The sequence below is a fragment of the Procambarus clarkii genome, chromosome 23, assembly GCF_040958095.1.
Source record: "Procambarus clarkii isolate CNS0578487 chromosome 23, FALCON_Pclarkii_2.0, whole genome shotgun sequence".
In the NCBI taxonomy this organism is placed as follows: domain Eukaryota; kingdom Metazoa; phylum Arthropoda; class Malacostraca; order Decapoda; family Cambaridae; genus Procambarus; species Procambarus clarkii.
The window spans coordinates 6550874-6572603 of NC_091172.1; the positions used below are offsets into that span (position 1 = coordinate 6550874).

General features: G+C 40.1%; 1 protein-coding gene across 1 annotated transcript in view; it reads left to right on the forward strand.

Annotated features, from left to right (window-relative positions):
- Positions 1-21730, forward strand: part of LOC138367666 (keratin-associated protein 4-3-like) — an 89862-nt gene that overhangs the window by 3150 nt on the left and 64982 nt on the right. The window contains exon 2 of the mRNA XM_069329620.1: positions 1149-1277. Coding sequence (XP_069185721.1) covers positions 1149-1277 — 129 coding nt within the window. The remainder of the gene's footprint in view (positions 1-1148; positions 1278-21730) is intronic.

Here is a 21730-nt window from a genome sequence, read left to right on the forward strand (position 1 = left end):
CCAGAACGCACTTCTGAGCCTACTATGCAAGGCCCGATTTGCCTAACAAGCCAAGTTTTCCAGAATTAATATATTTTCTCTAATTTTTTTCTTATGAAATGATAAAGCTACCCATTTCATTATGTATGAGGTCAATTTTTTTTTTATTGGAGTTAAAATTAACGTAGATATATGTCCGAACCTAACCAACCCTACCTAACCTAACCTAACCTATCTTTATAGGTTAGGTTAGGTTAGGTAGCCAAAAAAAGTTAGGGTAGGTTAGGTTAGGTCGGTTAGGTAGTCGAAAAACAATTAATTCATAAAAACTTGGCTTATTAGGCAAATCGGTCCTTGCATAGTAGGCTGAGAAGTGCGTTCTGGCTACTAGGTACGACATATATATATATATATATATATATATATATATATATATATATATATATATATATATATATATATATATATATGTCGTACCTAGTAGCCAGAACGCACTTCTATGACTACTATGCAAGGCCCGATTTGCCTAATAAGCCAAGTTTTCATGAATTAATTGTTTTTCGACTACCTAACCTACCTAACCTAACCTAACCTAACCTTTTCAGCTACCTAACCTAACCTAACCTATAAAGATAGGTTAGGTTAGGTTAGGTAGGGTTGGTTAGGTTCGGTCATATATCTACGTTAATTTTAACTCCAATAAAAAAATATTGACCTCATACATAACGAAATGGGTAGCTTTATCATTTCATAAGAAAAAAATAAAGAAAATATATTAATTCATGAAAACTTGGCTTATTAGGCAAATTGGGCCTTGCATATTAGGCATAGAAGTGAGTTCTGGCTACTAGGTACGACATATATATATATATATATATATATATATATATATATATATATATATATATATATATATATATATATATATATATATATATATATACACACACACTAGCTGTATCCGACCACGCGATGCTGAACCACAGCAACATTTATATAATTTTACAAATTTACACAACTTAGAGCTCTGATCTCCACTAACGATAATATTGGGATGAGATCCACTGTGTTTACTTAAGTATTTGTGTATAGACTGACATCCCGTAAAATCGTTATATATATTCAATCAACTTTCAGTTACATTGTTCACAATTTGCTCATACCGACAGAGCCCTTGTGCCAGGATTTGACCTTCACGTGTGCCCTCAAGGGAGGCCGCTGTGACCGCACGTGCAATGTAGATGAGTTGCAACTCCCTGATCTCTGTCTCTCAAGAGACTGTTCCTGCTGCATTAAAGGTAAGTGTCCTTCTTTGTCTCTTTATGCCAGAGACACAAAACACACACAGTTTACATGAAAATATTCGTCAAAAGCGGTAAAAAATTTAATACACAAATTACTTTATTTAATATTTAAATAAATACGCCAATTTAAAGCATACTACTGAATATTTAACTGAATATGAGAGAAATAATTACTCTCTCTCTCTCTCTCTCTCTCTCTCTCTCTCTCTCTCTCTCTCTCCATAACACAGTGAACTACAAGATAGCACACTATCTTGTGGTTCACTGTCACCAGTTGAGTTACTCTCCGATTCGGTTTCATTTTTCACATCTGAGAAATAGTTCCTTATTATCTGCAAAATGAATCCTGAGGTACCAAGTGCTTGAAGATTTGTAGATATCTAGAGTGTCAAACCCAATAAAAATCGTCTGACGTGTCCGGGTCTACAGCACAACAGATCTTGGTGTCCTGCAGTGAATGATGGTACTTTGTGAAGAGTAACAAAAGATCAGAAGCATAATGTTTTTTCCCTGAAACAGCAATCTATGTTTTAATACACAAAAATATTTATTTTGTAATTTTGTCTCGGGAACTTTGCTGATAATTGAACGAGTTTTCGTTTTGTGGGTTGCAATTATATATATGCCATCTACCATCCCGATGAAAAATTCCTTGAGTTTGACAGATTTAATAGATGCGAATACAAAAGATGCACACAGATATGTATGAGTTCTAAATGATCTTATCTGGTCCCACTGTTTCAAAATTGTAAAGCTGTTTAAGGAGAAAGAAGATTTCATCCTTTTGAATAACAGTTCAGACAATGAATGCTTGAATCAAGCTGTTATTGCTCTTCTTCATGATCCGTGAAGCTCCAGATTCGTGGGGCTACAAAGTCTACGAGAGTATTTATTATGAGAGCTGAGTTAAAATTACGTACAGTAAGTGAGAGAAGTTAGACCTTCAGCACAATCTTCGCCATTAGGCAATTGAGTACTTTTCGGCTTTTGTACATACATCAATTAGGCTTGTCAAAGATTATACAAATACAACTCATCCCGAACTTGCAGGCATATACCTTGCCACTTGATTTTTAAAAACCATTGAATGATTTCAGAAGTAATTTTTGAAACAAATTTCTTTTCGAAGAATTCCATGTACAAGTTTGAAAGCAATGGCGATAAAGTATTCCCCATTGCCATTCCAAAAGTCTGTAAATAATACTCATTATCAAAGGTAAATTTACATTCTTCTATGCACAGGTTAACGAGATTGACAACAATATCAGCAAAAAGAGGTAAAACATGAATCATTAGTTCATGAGCAAGATAATCAAGAATATCATCAACAGGTACCTTTGTAAACAAGGAACGAACGTCAAAACTGATTAACTTCACATCAGGAGTGATCGGAACATTATTTAATTAGTTAACTAATTCAATAGAATTGGTCAAATGAGAAAAGGAAATAGTTCCTAACAATGGGGACAAGATTTTGGTAAGCCATTTAGAAAGCTTGTAAGAAATGGATCCCACAGAACTGATGATAGGCCTCATGGGATTGTTAGGTTTATGCGTCTTGACAAGTCCATAGAAATAAGGTAATGAAGGTGATGAAGTAGTAAATTGATTAAGAAGATCTTTATGCTTACTTATCAACTTCCTCAAGCTGCTATTGAAGAACTTGATGATGTCCTCAAGAGGATTTTTCCTGAGTTTAGTGTACGTTGAAGAATCTTGGAGGAGATCATTCATTTTCGAAATATGTTCCTCCTTGTTTAGAATAACTCTTCCCTATTTATGTCTAAATCTATGTACTTGTAGCTCACCCTTCTGATGATGTATTATTAGATACGTGAGTACTTAAGGAAATCCCTGTTTCAATTCTTCCTTCGTGGTCTGACACTGTCATATAAATATATATATATATATATATATATATATATATATATATATATATATATATATATATATATATATATATATATATATATATATGTCGTACCTAGTAGCCAGAACGCACTTCTCGGCCTACTATGCAAGGCCCGATTTGCCTAATAAGCCAAGTTTTCATGAATTAATTGTTTTTCGACTACCTAACCTACCTAACCTAACCTAACCTAACTTTTTCGGCTACCATACCTAACCTAAGCTATAAAGATAGGTTAGGTTAGGTTAGGTAGGGTTGGTTAGGTTCGGTCATATATCTACGTTAATTTTAACTCCAATAAAGAAAAATTGACCTCATACATAATGAAATGGGTAGCTTTATCATTTCATAAGAAAAAAATTAGAGAAAATATATTAATTCACGAAAACTTGGCTTACTAGGCAAATCGGGCCTTGCATAGTAGGCTGAGAAGTGCGTTCTGGCTACTAGGTACGACATATATATATATATATATATATATATATATATATATATATATATATATATATATATATATATATATATATATATATATATATATATATATATATATATATATATATATATATGCGGAAAATCCACAGAGAAATATGAAATGAGGTGAACGTTTCGGCTTGTTAAAGCCTTTGTCAACCCCAGACTGACTCAAAGTCAGTCAAAGTTGAGTCAGTCTGGGGTTGACAAAGGCTTTAACAAGCCGAAACGTTCACCTCATTTCATATTTCTCTGTGGATTTTCCGCATATATATATATATATATATATATATATATATATATATATATATATATATATATATATATATATATATATATATATATATATGTCGTACTTAGTAGCCAGAACGCACTTCTCGGCCTACTATGCAAGGCCCGATTTGCCTAATAAGCCAAGTTTTCATGAATTAATTGTTTTTCGACTACCTAACCTACCTAACCTAACCTAACCTAACTTTTTCGGCTACCTAACCAAACCTAACCTATAAAGATAGGTTAGGTTAGGTTAGGTAGGGTTGGTTAGGTTCGGTCATATATTTACGTTAATTTTAACTCCAATAAAAAAAAATTGACCTCATACATAATGAAATGGGTAGCTTTATCATTTCATGAGAAAAAAATTAGAATAAATATATTAATTCAAGAAAACTTGGCTTATTAGGCAAATCGGGCCTTGAATAGTAGGCCAAAAAGTGAGTTCTGGCTACTAGGTACGACATATATATATATATATATATATATATATATATATATATATATATATATATATATATATATATATATATATATATATATATATATATATATATATATATATATATATATGTCGTACCTAGTAGCCAGAACGCACTTCTCGGCCTACTATGCAAGGCCCGATTTGCCTAATAAGCCAAGTTTTCTTGAATTAATTGTTTTTCGACGACCTAACCTACCTAACCTAACCTAACCTAACTTTTTCGGCTACCTAACCTAACCTAACGTATAAAGATAGGTTAGGTTAGATTAGGTAGGGTTGGTTAGGTTCGGTCATATATCTACGTTAATTTGAACTCCAATAAAAAAAACTGACGTCATACATAATGAAATGGGTAGCTTTATCATTTCATAAGAAAAAAATTAGAGAAAATATAATAATTCAGGAAAACATGGCTTATTAGGCAAATCGGGCCTTGCATAGTAGGCCAAAAAGTGCATTCTGGCTACTAGGTACGACATATATATATATATATATATATATATATATATATATATATATATATATATATATATATATATATATATATATATATATATATATATATATTATTAAATATGACCGAAAAAGTAAGATTAATAATTCTAACACGAATTTTCTCAATCTTTCGTACATTTCTTTTCACTGTTGGAGGTAAATCAAAAATCAATTCTCCCAAATTCATTTTTATTTCTAGTCTGACGCGACACGAGTGCGTTTCGTAAAACTTATTACATTTTCAAAGACTTTAGTTCACAAATACACAACTGAATAGAACTTACGCATCTCCGATTTTATATCTACATTTGAGTGAGGTGGAAGGGGTGATGTGGCATTAACACAAGACAGAACAAGAAATGGCATTAATAGGGTATTAATTTCATCAACACAAGACAGAACAAGAGGTGATATTAATAGGGTATTAATTTCATCAACACAAGACAGAACACGAAACAATGGGTATTGAATAGAAGTGTTTGTAGAAAGCCTATTGGTCCATATTTCTTGATGCTTCTATATTGAAGCGGAGTCTTGAGGTGGGTAGAATATAGTTGTGCATTAATTGGCTGTTGATTGCTGGTGTTGACTTCTTGATGTGTAGTGCCTCGCAAACGTCAAGCCGCCTGCTATCGCTGTATCTATCGATGATTTCTGTGTTGTTTACTAGGATTTCTCTGGCGATGGTTTGTTTGTGGGAAGAGATTATATGTTCCTTAATGGAGCTCTGTTGCTTATGCATCGTTAAACGCCTAGAAAGAGATGTTGTTGTCTTGCCTATATACTGGGTTTTTTGGAGCTTACAGTCCCCAAGAGGGCATTTGAAGGCATAGACGACGTTAGTCTCTTTTAAAGCGTTCTGTTTTGTGTCTGGAGAGTTTCTCATGAGTAGGCTGGCCGTTTTTCTGGTTTTATAGTAAATCGTCAGTTGTATCCTCTGATTTCTGTCTGTAGGGATAACGTTTCTATTAACAATATCTTTCAGGACCCTTTCCTCCGTTTTATGAGCTGTGGAAAAGAAGTTCCTGTAAAATAGTCTAATAGGGGGTATAGGTGTTGTGTTTGTTGTCTCTTCAGAGGTTGCATGGCGTTTCACTTTCCTTCTTATGATGTCTTCGACGAAACCATTGGAGAAGCCGTTGTTGACTAGGACCTGCCTTACCCTACAGAGTTCTTCGTCGACTTGCTTCCATTCTGAGCTGTGGCTGAGAGCACGGTCGACATATGCGTTAACAACACTCCTCTTGTACCTGTCTGGGCAGTCGCTGTTGGCATTTAGGCACATTCCTATGTTCGTTTCCTTAGTGTAGACTGCAGTGTGGAAACCTCCGCTCTTTTCCATGACTGTTACATCTAGAAAGGGCAGCTTCCCATCCTTTTCCATCTCGTAAGTGAAACACAACACGGAACTCTGCTCAAATGCCTCCTTCAGCTCCTGCAGATGTCTGACATCAGGTACCTGTGTAAAAATGTCGTCAACATACCTGCAGTATATGGCCGGTTTCAAGTTCATGTCGACTAAGACTTTTTGCTCGATGGTACCCATGTAGAAGTTTGCAAACAGGACACCTAGGGGAGAACCCATGGCGACCCCATGTACTTGCTTATACATGTGCCCATCCGGGCTCAAGAAGGGTGCCTCTTTAGTACAAGCTTGGAGTAGTTTCCTCAGAATATTTTCTGGTATGTCAAGAGGAGTACAGGCTGGATCACGATACACTCTGTCGGCTATCATCCCGATTGTCTCGTCCACAGGTACGTTGGTAAACAGCGATTCTACGTCCAACGAGGCTCTTATCCCTGTGGCCCGTGTGCCCCGCAGTAAGTCAACAAATTCCTTTGGAGACTTCAGGCTGACGGCGCAAGGAACATAAGGAGTCAGCAGGCCGTTGAGTCGCTTCGCCAGTCTGTATGTGGGTGTGGGTATCTGGCTAATGATTGGCCGAAGTGGGTTTCCATTGTTTCGTGTTCTGTCTTGTGTTGATGAAATTAATACCCTATTAATGCCATTTCTTGTTCTGTCTTGTGTTAATGCCACATCACCCCTTCCACCTCACTCAAATGTAGATATAAAATCGGAGATGCGTAAGTTCTATTCAGTTGTGTATTTGTGAACTAAAGTCTTTGAAAATGTAATAAGTTTTACAAAACGCGCTCGTGTCGCGTCAGACTAGAAATAAAAATGAATTTTGGAGAATTGATTTTTGATTTACCTCCAACAGTGAAAAGAAATGTACGAAAGATTGAGAAAATTCGTGTTAGAATTATTAATCTTACTTTTTCGGTCATATTTAATAATATATGTCTACAGGAAAGACTGCTACCAAAATATACTAATATATATATATATATATATATATATATATATATATATATATATATATATATATATATGTCGTACCTAGTAGCCAGAACGCACTTCTGGGCCTACTATGCAAGGTCCGATTTGCCTAATAAGCCAAGATTTCATGAACTAATTGTTTTTCGACGACCTAACCTACCTAACCTAACCTAACCTAACTTTTTCGGCTACCTAACCTAACCTAACCTTTAAAGATAGGTTAGGTTAGGTTAGGTAGGGTTGGTTAGGTTCGGTCATATATCTACGTTAATTTTAACTCCAATAAAAAAAAATTGACCTCATACATAATGAAATGGGTAGCTTTATCATTTCATAAGAAAAAATTTAGTGAAAATATATTAATTCAGGAAAACTTGGCTTATTAGGCAAATCGGGCCTTGCATAGTAGGCTGAGAAGGGCGTTCTGGCTACTAGGTACGACATATATATATATATATATATATATATATATATATATATATATATATATATATATATATATATATATATATATATATATATATATATCCTTCTTCTAACTGAAAACTCCCACCCCAGAAGTGACTCGAATCCATATTGCCAGAAGCACTATGCAATTGGTGTACAGGACACCTTATCCACTCGACCAACACGACCGGACCCCTTACGACCGGTATGGGGTCACTTCTGGGGTGTGAGTTTTCAGTTGCATATAGTCCTGGGGACCATTCAGGCTTGTTCGCATTTGTGTTCCTCACGTGTGCCCCGAAGAATGAGGTGATTTGATAAAATACTATGCCCAAGATTACCATCAGAGTGCCGGCGGGCTGATAGGGAAATAGCCTTAGCTACCACCAGCTTTTGTCCAGTCGTGATGGTCGAGTGGATAAGGTGCCCTGTACACCAGTTGCATAGTGCTCCTGGCAGTATGGGTTCGAGTCACTTCTGGGGTGTGAGTTTTCAGTTGCATGTATGCCTGGGAACCATTCAGGCTTATATATATAATATATATATCGCATTGAATATGACCGCATATTCTGTATTTACTATCTTCTGATTTAGGGCTTCTATCCCTCTAACTATTTTCTTAGCATCAGGGCTTAGCTGAAAGAGGAGTTCTCTAAAACTCATTTTCGTAATTTCAAGGTGAAGAAAATAAGTGAATTACTATAGAATGTATTACACTTATTTATACAATTTGCACAACGTTTCGAACCTCCGTGGTTCATTCTCAAGAGAAAAGAATTTTCAGGACTGGTTGATTTTATACCCGCACTGGGTCAGGTGATAAGACAATAAAGGTGAACACATGGGGGGGGGGGGATACATAAGGGATAAATGGGGGGTGAAACATAAGAACATAACAATAGAGGTAACTGCGGAAGGCCTATTGGCCCATACGAGGCAGCTCCTATCTATATACAAAGATTAATCAGGTGTAATTGGCCTATAATGTTGAACAGTGTCTTCTGTGTTGGCATCGTTATGTTCTGGTCTTGTCCTTACTCTCATGGTGGGTAGAGTAAATAGTTCCGTGATTTGGGTGTTCATGGTAGGTTGTTCTATTCTTTTGTGAATTGCTTCAAGAATTTGTAATCTTCTTACATCTTGGGTTTTATCTATTATACAGGTATTTTTGTTCAACATTTCTCTTGTTAGGGTGGTGTCATGGGCTTCTCTCATGTGATTCCTGGGGGCACCTGATTGAAGATGGCATGTCAAACGCCTCGTCCGCTTGGTCGACGTCATACCTATGTACTTAGATTGAAGGTTACATCCTTCGTGGGGGCAAGTGTACATGTATACAACGCTTGACTGCTGTAGAGGGTTCTCCGTCGGCTTCGGGCTGTTTTTGATAAGGAGTTCGGAAGTCTTCTTGGTTTTGTAGAATATTATCAGGTTTATGTTTTGGTTAGGAGTAGTGCTTTTTACTCCTTTACGGATTATTTCTATCATTATTCTTTCCTCTTTTATATGTTCACTGTGCATGGTTGATTTGTAATATAATTTTATTGGAGGTATTGTGGTTTCTGTTCTAGGTTCAGGATTATACCATCGGTCCAAGTGTCTTTTTATAGCAGCATTTATTTCCGCGTTGATATATCCGTTGTTCACCAATACCTGAGTTACTCTTTCAAACTCGCTACTCACGTTGATCCATTCAGAGCAATGAATAAGCGCTCGACGAATATAAGCATTGAGAACACTGGCTTTGTATCTTTGGGGGCACTCATTTCTTCCGTTCAGGCATAATCCTATGTTGGTGGGCTTGGTATATACGTTGGTGCTTAAAGAGGTTCCTGTTTTTGTTATTAGTACATCCAAGAATGGCAGACTGTTATTTTCACTATTTTCATGTGTAAATCGGAGTACTGACTCTCTCTCTCTAGATGGCTTTTTAGATCAATTAGTTCATCTGAGTCTTTTACTATTACGATTATGTCATCTACATAACAGCAATATACAGTTCGTTTTTGTCTGCTACTGAAGACCCTGTCTTCGATGGTTCCTATATAAAAATTTGCAAATAAAACTCCTAAGGGGGAGCCCATTGCTACTCCGTCTATTTGTAAATACATGTCTCCTTGTGGACTGATGAAAGGGGCTTCCTTTGTACATGCTTCGAGAAGACTCTTCAAGTGTTGCTCAGGTATGTCTAAATTTGGGGTGTTCTCGTCTCTGTATACTCTGTCCAGTATCATTCCTATGGTTGTGTTGACTGGGACGTTGGTAAATAGGGATTCAACGTCCAGGGAAGCGATGATTCCATCCGGCTGAGTAGATTTGATTATTTCTAGGAAATCTGCTGATGACTGTAGACTATACTTACTTGGAGTGTATGGAGTTAGGAGTTCATTGAGTCTTTTTGCCAGGTGATAGGTTGGAGTTGGTATTTGGCTGATTATAGGGCGTAGTGGGTTACTTGGTTTGTGTCTTAACATTGCCATAGGCATATCCTAAGCCATAGTCGTCTTGAAGTTTATTGAAATGAGTTTTCCGTTGCATATAGTCCTGGGGACCATTCAGGCTTGTTCGCATTTGTGTTCCTCACGTGTGCCCCAAAGAATGAGGTGATTTAATAAAATGCTATGCCCAAGATTACCATCCAGGTGCAGGCGGGGGGGGGGGGGGTCAAATAACTTCGGCTATCACCTCTATATGTCCGGTCATGATGGTCAAGTGGATTAAGGCGTCCTGTACATACCAGTTTTGTTGCTCCTGGCAGTATGGGTTCGAGTCACTTCTGGGGTGTGAGTTTTCAGTTGCATATAGTCCTGGGGACCATTCTGGCTTGTTCGCATTTGTGTTCCTCACGTGTGCCTCAAAGAATGAGGTGATTTGATAAAATGCTGTGCCCAAGATTACTATCCGGGTGCCGGCGGGGGGGGGGGGGGGAGGGGGGGGGAGGTTCAAATAGCTTCAGCTATCACCTCCTTATGTCTGGTCGTGATGGTCAAGTGGATTAAGGTGTCCTGTACATACCAGTTGCGTTGCTCCTGACAGTATGGGTTCGAGTCACTTCTGGGGTGTGAGTTTTCAGTTATTATATATATATATATATATATATATATATATATATATATATATATGTCGTACCTAGTAGCCAGAACGCACTTCTCAGCCTACTATGCAAGGCCCAATTTGCCTAATAAGCCAAGTTTCCATGAATTAATGGTTTTTCGACTACCTAACCTACCTAACCTAACCTAACCTAACCTAACTTTTTCTGCTACCTAACCTAATCTAACCTATAGAGATAGGTTAGGTTAGGTTAGGTAGGGTTGGTTAGGTTCGGTCATATATCTACGTTAATTTTAACTCCAACAAAAAAAATTTGACCTCATACATAATGAAATGAGTAGCTTTATCATTTCATAAGAAAAAAATTAGAGAAAATAAATTAATTCAGGAAAACTTGGCTTATTAGGCAAATCGGGCCTTGCATAGTAGGCCAAAAACTGCGTTCTGGCTACTAGGTACGACATATATATATATATATATATATATATATATATATATATATATATATATATATATATATATATATATATATATATATATATATATATATATATATATATATATTGTGACGGGAAAGTGTTGGAGTGTTGATGTTCGGCAGTCCTCCAATGGCAGGTGTCAAAACCTGGTCACACTTTAAACAAAATATAGACTGCTTGCCTGTGATAAGTGAGAGGGAGGAACACGTAAAACGCAAAATATGAACAATGAAACTTTAATATATTTACTTTAAACATAAATGAAAATAAAGACAAATCTCGGGAAGTTAAATCACAGTTAAATAATAAAGAAAATTCAAAGACAATGTGAAATACAAAATACAATGTTAAAATGGTGCTGAGAATATCGGCTATGGCTGAAACCTCCCTCAGTATACGAGTGAGTATGCCAGAGAGAGATGTCATCTGTAAGAGCACAAGGAATATTCTGAAGTGGATTGCTGGTCAGGCTCAGACGACGATTCGTGTAGAGGGCACTGAGGTGCTGTGTGCAGGTGCGCGGCTGGTGAGTAGCCAATCAGAGGCAGGCAAGCTGGTGAAGGGTAGTTAGCTGGTTTGATGACGAGCCGGCGCGTGGAGGGTGTGTGGAGTAGGGGGATCTTGGATACGTTTTGCCTCCTGGTCAAAACGTTTTGTGCTACTGGTGACATATCTTGAATGTAGCATCTTATACTTGTGTCTTTGGCGTAACTTAAAGTAGGGAAGAGCAGACTCAATCTCTCTTGAAAGAGATTATCGTCACAACTCCCCCGCGAAGCCTGCGGTTCCAGTGAAGTTACGTCTTCAGGAGGTAGAGTGGTAGGAGGAGCAGCCTCTACCTCATTGACTCTGAAGAGAGCGTCTGCTATGATGATGTCAGACCCCTTGTTGTAGAGATCTCCAGGTTGAATTTCTGCAGATATCAAGTCCATTGTAGAAGCCGTCGATTGTTGAATTGGGCTTGCTGCAGGAAGTGTAGGGTGTTGTGGTCCGTGTAGATGGTGGTAGACCGAGCACTCTTCAGGTATGGTTCGAAGTGCTGAAAGTTCAGGACGATGAGTAGATCCCTGTCGATTGTGCGGTGGTTCCTTGTAGCTGTAGTCGCTAACAGGTAGATTCTCCTCGCCTTGTTGTTGCATTAGGTCACCCCCGATGCCGATACCACTGGCGTCGACATGGAGGATGAAAGGCTTCGTGATATCTGGCGAGGTGAGAATAGGATTAGAACATGGCAAAGGAGCACTATTATAGTCCTGTAAATTGGGATGAAGATCATGTAGGATTTCCGATTTGGAAAGCACTAATTCAGTGTTAATGCTTTCGGGAGAAGCAGGGAAGGTTTCACTGTGGAGGTATGGACCTTTAGAGGTAGAGACAGATATCAGTACAGTAGAGGGAATACCTTGATACTGCTTCAGGAGGTTGACGTGGCACAACTGGGTCGTCCGCCGCCTATCTGGAGTCTCGAGAACGTAGTTGTTCTTGTTCCTGCACTCCTTGATACGGTAGGGTCCTGAATCTTGTTTTTCAATGGAGAACCTGGAATAGGAAGGTATGCCAATACGAAGTCTCCTGGTTTAAATTTCCTTAATTTGCTACTCTGGTCAAAATGAGTCTTCATCCTCTCCTGGGCTTTCAATAGGTTGTCATTAGCAAATTTACGTACTCTCTCTAGAATGTGTTTTAAGTTTTGAAGAAACTGAGGCACATTCTGATGGTCACTGAAGGTGGCATTACGTAGAGAGTCCTTGAAAGCTTTGAGAGGAGTACGGCACTTACGTCCGTAGAGCATCTCATAAGGAGATACTCCTAGTGACTCATTGGGGAGAATTCGAAAAATGCACATAAGGAGATCAAGTTGTCTATCCCAGTCCTTCAAAGTCTCATTGCAGAATTTCTTTAGGAGTGCTTTAATAGTCTGGTGACTACGTTCAAGAGAACCCTGTGAAGCAGGATGATAGGGGCTGGACAGTACCTGTGTGATGTTGAACTCCTCCAGAGTCTTGAAGAGATCACTGGTGAAGTTGGTGCCACAGTCGCTTTGAACTTCTCTTGGAAATCCATACTGGGTGAAGATCTTCAATAGGTGTTTCACCACTGTAGCAGCCGTAATGTTCTTTACTGGAACTGCTATGGGAAACCTGGTGGTAGAACACATGATAGTTATTATATATGCGTTGCCAGAACTGGTCCGGGGTAAAGGACCAACACAGTCTATGATGAGTCTGTGGAAAGGTTCCGCAGGCACCTGGATGGGTTTCAGAGGAGCCTGGGGAATAGAGATGTTAGGTTTACCTGCCATCTGACATATATGACACTCTTGGACGTATTTCTTTACGTCTTTTACCATACCTGGCCAGTAGTAGTCTTGTCTGATTCCGTGGTAGGTTTTGTTGAAGCCATAGAGAGAAAGAGCTCCGTGGGCCAGGTGTAGAATATCGGGCCGCAGGCTGGTGGGAATCACTAGTTGTTCGACATTGGCCCAATCGTCATCCTCCTTCAGCTTGCTGGGTCTGTGTCTGCGGTAGAGCAACTCATTCTCTAGGAAGAACCCAGGGATACTGTCAGGTTGAGTCTCAGCCTGGAAGAATAATGGTGTTAATGCTTGATCTTCCCTCTGTAACTTACGGAACTCCAACTTGGTAAGATTGGGAGGTAGATTCTGAGGGTCTTGAGGGACAGCGGTAGCAGTAGAGTCAGCTGGTTGCGGTCGTGCAGCTTGTGCACGGGTGGTCACCAAAACCGGAGGAGAAACTTTATCACTCTCATGAACCTCTGCTGGAACATATTCAAAAATGGGATTATCCATTACAGAAGTACACACCTGGGGTTTGTCCGTGATGATCAGGTTGGGCGGTTGCAGATCTTCTGCCAAGTCGTTGCCAAGGAGAAGGTGCACTCCAGGCATGGGAAAAGGCTTTTCCCTGTTGGCGACTTGGACTTCACCGGTCACGAGGGGACAATTCAGGTGGACTCTGGCGAGTGGATATGGAGTGGTAGCAGTGAGGTCAGTGATAAGGACGGTTTCCCCGGTGTAGGCGACGTTAGGCACAGCCGACTTTATGATAATGGACTGAAGAGCCGCTGTCTCCCTTAAGATCTTCAATTTAAAACTTCCCTCCGAATCTGCACCGTTGGTAGAGACAGTTCCAGGATACAGGTGTTTACTGAAGAGAGAAAGATCATTAACATTAACACCAACATTCATCACAGGCTTACCGGACTTAGGAGGAGTCTGTTTGGGTTTGGTAGATTCATTGCTCTTGTATTCAGCCTTCACACATCTATCTATGGTATGTCCATAGAGTTTGCAATACTTACAATACAATTGTGAGTTCGCTTGATCTGTACTCACTTTATCGTAACTGTACCAAGACTTCTTACTGGAAGGTGGTTCTGGTGTCAGCCGGTGGATGAGGCTGTAGGTGTCAGCCGACTTCGCACATTTGATGTAGTCGGTTTCTTCTTTATCTGCTAGATATAAACGGACGGAAGGGGGAACACGTCTCAAGAATTCCTCAACTAGCATGAGGTTGACGAGTTCTGCAAATGTAGAGACATGTGCTGCTTCCAGCCATTTCATAAAATATCTTTTCTTTGTATTGGCAAATTCTAGCAAGGTAGTGGTACTTGCCTTAAGATGGTCACGGAATTTTCGTCTGTAGCTTTCGGTGGAGAGAAGGTAGGCGTCCAACACTGCTTGCTTCAGGGTCTGGTAGTCATTCTCAGACGCTAAGGTACTGAGAGTAACTGCAGCTCTACCTGTAAGATGCACTCTGAGAAGGGTAGACCATTGGTCAACAGGCCAGCTAAGTTGATTAGCTAGGGTCTCAAAGGTGGTAAAAAAGACGTCGATCTCTGTCCCAACGAACGGTGGCATTAACTTACTTGCATGGGAGATATTGAAACTTACTGGAAGACTGGCGGTAGCTTGCTGGCGTTGAGTGAGGTGCGGAGTTTCCAACGCGAGTTCTTGTTGACGACATTCTATAGCCAAAGCAGCTTGCTGTTTGTCATGCTCACGTTGTATCTCCAGGTGACGATGTTTTGCTTCAAGCTGTACTCTCTCACGCTCACGGAGTATTGCGTCACGTTCTTGTTCTTCTTTCCTCATTGCAGCTTCCTCCTTCCTCAGTTGTACAGCTTCTTTTGCCAGGGCCGCCTCTCTTTCTTGCTCTTCTTTCCTCAAGGCTGCTTCTCGTTCTTGCACTTCTTTCCTCAAGGCGGCTTCTCGTTCTTGCTCTTCTTTCCTCAAGGCGGCTTCTTCTTTCCTCATTTGTAAAGCTGCTTGCTGTTGCTCTCTCTAGAGCTTTGCGAGCTCGAGTTTGAGTTTCATAGTCGCCAAATCAGTTTTATCTGCAATAGAATAAGTTTCGTGAGTTTCAGAGTCAATTGTCCCTTCATCTAAGAGGTGATCCATAATTAGGTTATGTAATTCATTTTTGTTGGCTCCATGGGGAACATCTAGTTGATACTCGTGTGCAAGAGTTTGTAATTCAGTAATCTTGGCACGACATAAGGTCCCTATTTCACCTGCTGGATCGTTACGGAAAGCTTGGAGACGAAACATTGTGAAAGATAGCAAATAAATGTACACGAATATAGTTGTGATATGGTAAATGTCAGAAACAGGATAACGTGGCAACTGGTAACTATCCTGTGGAATGTTAATCTTTAACAATTAAAGTTAATTATATGATGGTAAATGATTAGTCAAAATCGCAGGAAATCTTGTACCCGGTACTCACTGCAAGAGAATAAGGGCAAGAAAATCGTACTAAATTAGTGAAACTGAGTTTCTAAAACAAATGAAACATTTAATTGCTCCAAAAGTGAATTAGGTAGTCCAAGAATGTAGGCATACCTTGCCGAGTCTCTATAGGACATAAGCAAGGGTTTCCCACTAAATGAATATGATACTTACAGAATTAGCGAACTTTGTGCTCTGTAAAAAGAAAGCTAATTCCCTACCTAAGTAAATATCATCATCTCTAACCGACGTGTAGGGGTGCGAGTGTCAACTGGTGACGAGAACTGCTGCTGAGGTCTCAACTCAGCAACAAAGTCAAATGAATGTAGCATCTTATACTTGTGTCTTTGGCGTAACTTAAAGTAGGGAAGAGCAGGCTCAATCTCTCTTGAAAGAGATTATCATCACAATATATATATATATATATTATTAAATATGACCGAAAAAGTAAGATTAATAATTCTAACACGAATTTTCTCAATCTTTCGTACATTTCGCTTCACTGTTGGAGGTAAATCAAAAATCAATTCTCCAAAATTCATTTTTATTTCTAGTCTGACGCGACACGAGCGCGTTTCGTAAAACTTATTACATTTTCAAAGACTTTAGTTCACAAATACACAACTGAATAGAACTTACGCATCTCCGATTTTATATCTACATTTGAGTGAGGTGGAAGGGGTGATGTGGCATTAACACAAGACAGAACAAAATGTGGTATTAATAGGGTATTAATTTCATCAACACAAGACAGAACAAGAGTATTAATAGGGTATTAATTTCATCAACACAAGACAGAACAAGAGTATTAATAGGGTATTAATTTCATCAACACAAGACAGAACACGAAACAATGGATATTGAATAGAAGTGTTTGTAGAAAGCCTATTGGTCCATATTTCTTGATGCTTCTATATTGGAGCGGAGTCTTGAGGTGGGTAGAATATAGTTGTGCAATAATTGGCTGTTGATTGCTGGTGTTGACTTCTTGATGTGTAGTGCCTCGCAAACGTCAAGCCGCCTGCTATCGCTGTATCTATCGATGATTTCTGTGTTGTTTAGTAGGATTTCTCTGGCGATGGTTTGGTTGTGGGAAGAGATTAAATGTTCCTTAATGGAGCCCTGCTGCTTATGCATCGTTAAACGCCTAGAAAGAGATGTTGTTGTCTTGCCTATATACTGGGTTTTTTGGAGCTTACAGTCCCCAAGAGGGCATTTGAAGGCATAGACGACGTTAGTCTCTTTTAAAGCGTTCTGTTTTGTGTCTGGAGAGTTTCTCATGAGTAGGCTGGCCGTTTTTCTGGTTTTATAGTAAATCGTCAGTTGTATCCTCTGATTTTTGTCTGTAGGGATAACGTTTCTATTAACAATATCTTTCAGGACCCTTTCCTCCGTTTTATGAGCTGTGGAAAAGAAGTTCCTGTAAAATAGTCTAATAGGGGGTATAGGTGTTGTGTTAGTTGTCTCTTCAGAGGTTGCATGGCTTTTCACTTTCCTTCTTATGATGTCTTCGACGAAACCATTGGAGAAGCCGTTATTGACTAGGACCTGCCTTACCCTACAGAGTTCTTTCTGTTGCTTATGCATCGTTAAACGCCTGGAAAGAGATGCTGTTGTCTTGCCTATATACTGAGTTTTTTGAGGCTCACAGTCCCCAAGAGGGCATTTGAAGGCATAGACGACGTTGGTCTCTTTTAAAGCATTCTGCTTTGTGTCTGGAGAGTTTCTCATGAGTAGGCTTGCCGTTTTCTTGGTTTTATAGTAAATCGTCAGTTGTATCCTCTGATTTTTGTCTGTAGGGATAACGTGTCTATTAACTATATCTTTCAGGACCCTTTCCTCCGTTTTATGAGCTGTGGAAAAGAAGTTCCTGTAAAATAGTCTAATAGGGGTATAGGTGTTGTGTTAGTTGTCTTTTCAGAGGGAGAGTTGTTAGTTGTCTTTTCACCAACTGGTGAAGAGACAACTAACAATCAACTGGTGTACAGGTTCCTGAGCCTATTGGGCTCTATCATATCTACACTTGAAGCTGTGTATGGAGTCAACCTCCACCACATTACTTCCTAATGCATTCCATTTGTCAACCACTCTGACACTAAAAAAGTTCTTTCTAATATCTCTGTGGCTCATTTGGGCACTCAGTTTCCACCTGTGTCCTCTAGTGCGTGTTCCCCTTGTGTTAAATAACCTGTCTTTATCAACCCTGTCGATTCTCTTGAGAATCTTGAATGTGGTGATCATGTCCCCCCTAACTCTTCTGTCTTCCAACGAAGTGAGGTTTAATTCCCGTAGTCTCTCCTCGTAGCTCATACCTCTCAGCTCGGGTACTAGTTTGGTGGCAAACCTTTGAACCTTTTCCAGTTTAGTCTTATGTTTGACTAGATATGGACTCCATATTGGAGCCGCATACTCCAGGATTGGTCTGACATATGTGGTATATAATGTTCTGAAAGATTCCTTACGCAAGTTTCTAAAGGCCGTTCTTATGTTAGCTAACCTGGCATATGCTGCTGATATTATCCTCTTGATATGAGCTTCAGGGGACAGGTCTGGAGTGATATCAACCCCTAGGTCTTTCTCTCTCTCTGACTCTTGAAGTATCTCATCTCCCAAATGATACCTTGTATCTGGTCTCCTGCTTCCTACCCCTATCTTCATTACATTACATTTGCTTGGGTTAAACTCTAACAGCCATTTGTTCGACCATTCCTGCAGCTTGTCCAGGTCTTCTTGAAGCCTCAAGCTGTCCTCCTCTGTCTTAATCCTTCTCATAATTTTGGCGTCGTCAGCAAACATTGAGAGGAATGAGTCTATACCCTCTGGGAGATCCTTTACGTATATCAGAAACAGGATAGGTTCAAGCACAGAGCCCTGTGGGACTCCACTGGTGACTTCACGCCATTCTGAGGTCTCACCCCTCACTGTAACTCTGTGCTTCCTATTACTTAGGTACTCCCTTATCCACTGGAGCGCCCTACCAGTTACTCCTGCCTGTTTCTCCAGCTTATGCATCAACCTTTTATGGGGTACTGTGTCAAAGGCTTTCCGACAGTCCAAAAAAATGCAGTCCGCCCATCCTTCTCTTTCTTGCTTAATCTTTGTCACCTTATTGTAGAATTCTATCAAGCCTGTAAGGCAAGATTTACCCTCCCTGAACCCATGTTGATGGGTTGTCATGAAGTCTCTTCTCTCCAGATGTGTTACTAGTTTTTTTTTTTTTTTTTTTTTTTTTTTTTTTTTTTGACTCACCTATTTGTACTCACCTATTTGTGCTTGCGGGGGTTGAGCTTTGGCTCTTTGGTCCCGCCTCTCAACTGTCAATCAACTGGTGTACAGATTCCTGAGCCTACTGGGCTCTATCATATCTACATTTAAAACTGTGTATGGAGTCAGCCTCCACCACATTACTGCCTAATGCATTCTATCCGTTAACTACTCTGACACTAAAAAAGTTCCTTCTAACGTCTCTGTGGCTCATGTGAGTACTCAGTTTCCACCTGTGTCCCCTTGTTCGCGTCCCACCAGTGTTGAATAGTTTATCCTTGTTTACCCGGTCGATTCCTCTGAGGATTTTGTAGGTTGTGATCATGTCTCCCCTTATTCTTCTGTCTTCCAGTGTCGTAAGGTGCATTTCCCGCAGCCTTTCCTCGTAACTCATGCTTCTTAGTTCTGGGACTAGTCTAGTAGCATACCTTTGGACTTTTTCCAGCTTCGTCTTGTGCTTGACAAGGTACGGGCTCCATGCTGGGGCCGCATACTCCAGGATTGGTCTTACATATGTGGTGTACAAGATTCTGAATGATTCCTTACACAGGTTCCTGAACGCTGTTCTGATGTTAGCCAGCCTCGCATATGCCGCAGACGTTATTCTTTTTATGTGGGCTTCAGGAGACAGGTTTGGTGTGATATCAACTCCTAGATCTTTCTCTCTGTTCGTTTCATTAAGTACTTCATCTCCTATTCTGTATCCTGTGTTTGGCCTCCTATTTCCACCACCTAGTTTCATTACTTTGCATTTACTCGGGTTGAACTTCAACAGCCATTTGTTGGACCATTCACTCAGTCTGTCTAGGTCATCTTGTAGCCTCCTACTATCGTCCTCAGTTTCAATCCTCCTCATAATTTTTGCATCATCGGCAAACATTGAGAGAAACGATTCTATACCCTCTGGAAGATCATTTACATATATCAGAAACAGTATAGGTCCAAGGACTGACCCCTGCGGTACTCCACTCGTAACGTCTCGCCAATCTGAGACCTCACCCCTCACACTGACTCGTTGTCTCCTGTTACTTAGGTACTCCTGTATCCAACGGAGTACCTTCCCTTTCACTCCAGCCTGCATCTCCAGTTTTTTCACTAGCCTCTTGTGTGGCACTGTGTCAAAGGCTTTCTGACAATCCAAAAATATGCAGTCTGCCCACCCTTCTCTTTCTTGCCTTATTTTTGTTGCCTGGTCGTAGAATTCAAGTAACCCTGTGAGGCTGGACCTGCCATCCCTGAATCCATGTTGATGCTGTGTTACAAAGTTCTTTCGCTCCAGATGTTCCACTAGCTTTCTTCGCACAATCTTCTCCATCAACTTGCATGGTATGCAGGTTAGGGACACTGGTCTGTAATTCAGTGCCTCCTGTCTATCCCCTTTCTTGTATATCGGGACTACGTTAGCTACTTTCCAAATTTCTGGCAGTTCCCCTGTTGCCAGTGATTTGTTATACACCATGGAGAGCGGGAGGCACAGTTCTTCTGCTCCTTCCTTTAGTATCCAAGGGGAGATTCCATCTGGACCTATAGCCTTTGTCACATCCAATTCTAGTAAACACTTCCTTACTTCCCCGCTGGTAATCTCAAACTCTTCCAGTGGTTCCTGGTTAGCTATTCCCTCTCTTATCTCTGGTGTGTGTGTGATACAGTTGTGTGTGTGTGATACAGTTTGTGATACAGTTTGTGTGTGTGTGTGTGTGTGTGTGTGTGTGTGTGTGTGTGTGTGTGTGTGTGTGTGTGTGTGTGTGTGTGTGTGTGTGTGTGTGTGTGTGTGTGTGTGTGTGTGTGTACTCACCTATTTGTACTCACCTATTTGTGCTTACGAGGGTTGAGCTCCGGCTCTTTGGTCCCGCCTCTCAACTGTCAATCAACTGGTGTACAGATTCCTGAGCCTACTGGGCTCTATCATATCTACATATGAAACTGTGTATGGAGTCAGCCTCCACCACATCACTGCCTAATGCATTCCATCTGTTAATTACTCTGACACTGAAAAAGTTCTTTCTAATGTCTCTGTGGCTCATCTGGATACTAAGTTTCCACCTGTGTACCCTTGTTCGTGTTCCACCCGTGCTAAATAGTTTGTCTTTGTCCACGGTGTCAATTCCCCTGAGAGGTGTGTGTGTGAGTGTGTATTCACCTAGCTGTATTCACCTAGTTGTGCTTGTGGGGGTTGAGCTCTGCTCTTTCGGCCCCGCCTCTCAACCGTCAATAAACTGTTACTGACTACTATTTTTTTCTCCACACCCACACCCACATACACACACCCCAGGAAGCAGCCCGAGACAGCTGACTAACTCCCAGGTACCTATTTACTGCTAGGTAACAGGGGCATCAGGCTGAAAAAACTCTGCCTATTGTTTCTCGCAGGAGCCCGGTATCGAACGTGGGACCACAGGATCACACATCCAGCGAGCTGACTGCTCAGCCAACGGCCTCTGGTGTGTTCACCTAATTGTGCATGCGGGGGTTGAGCT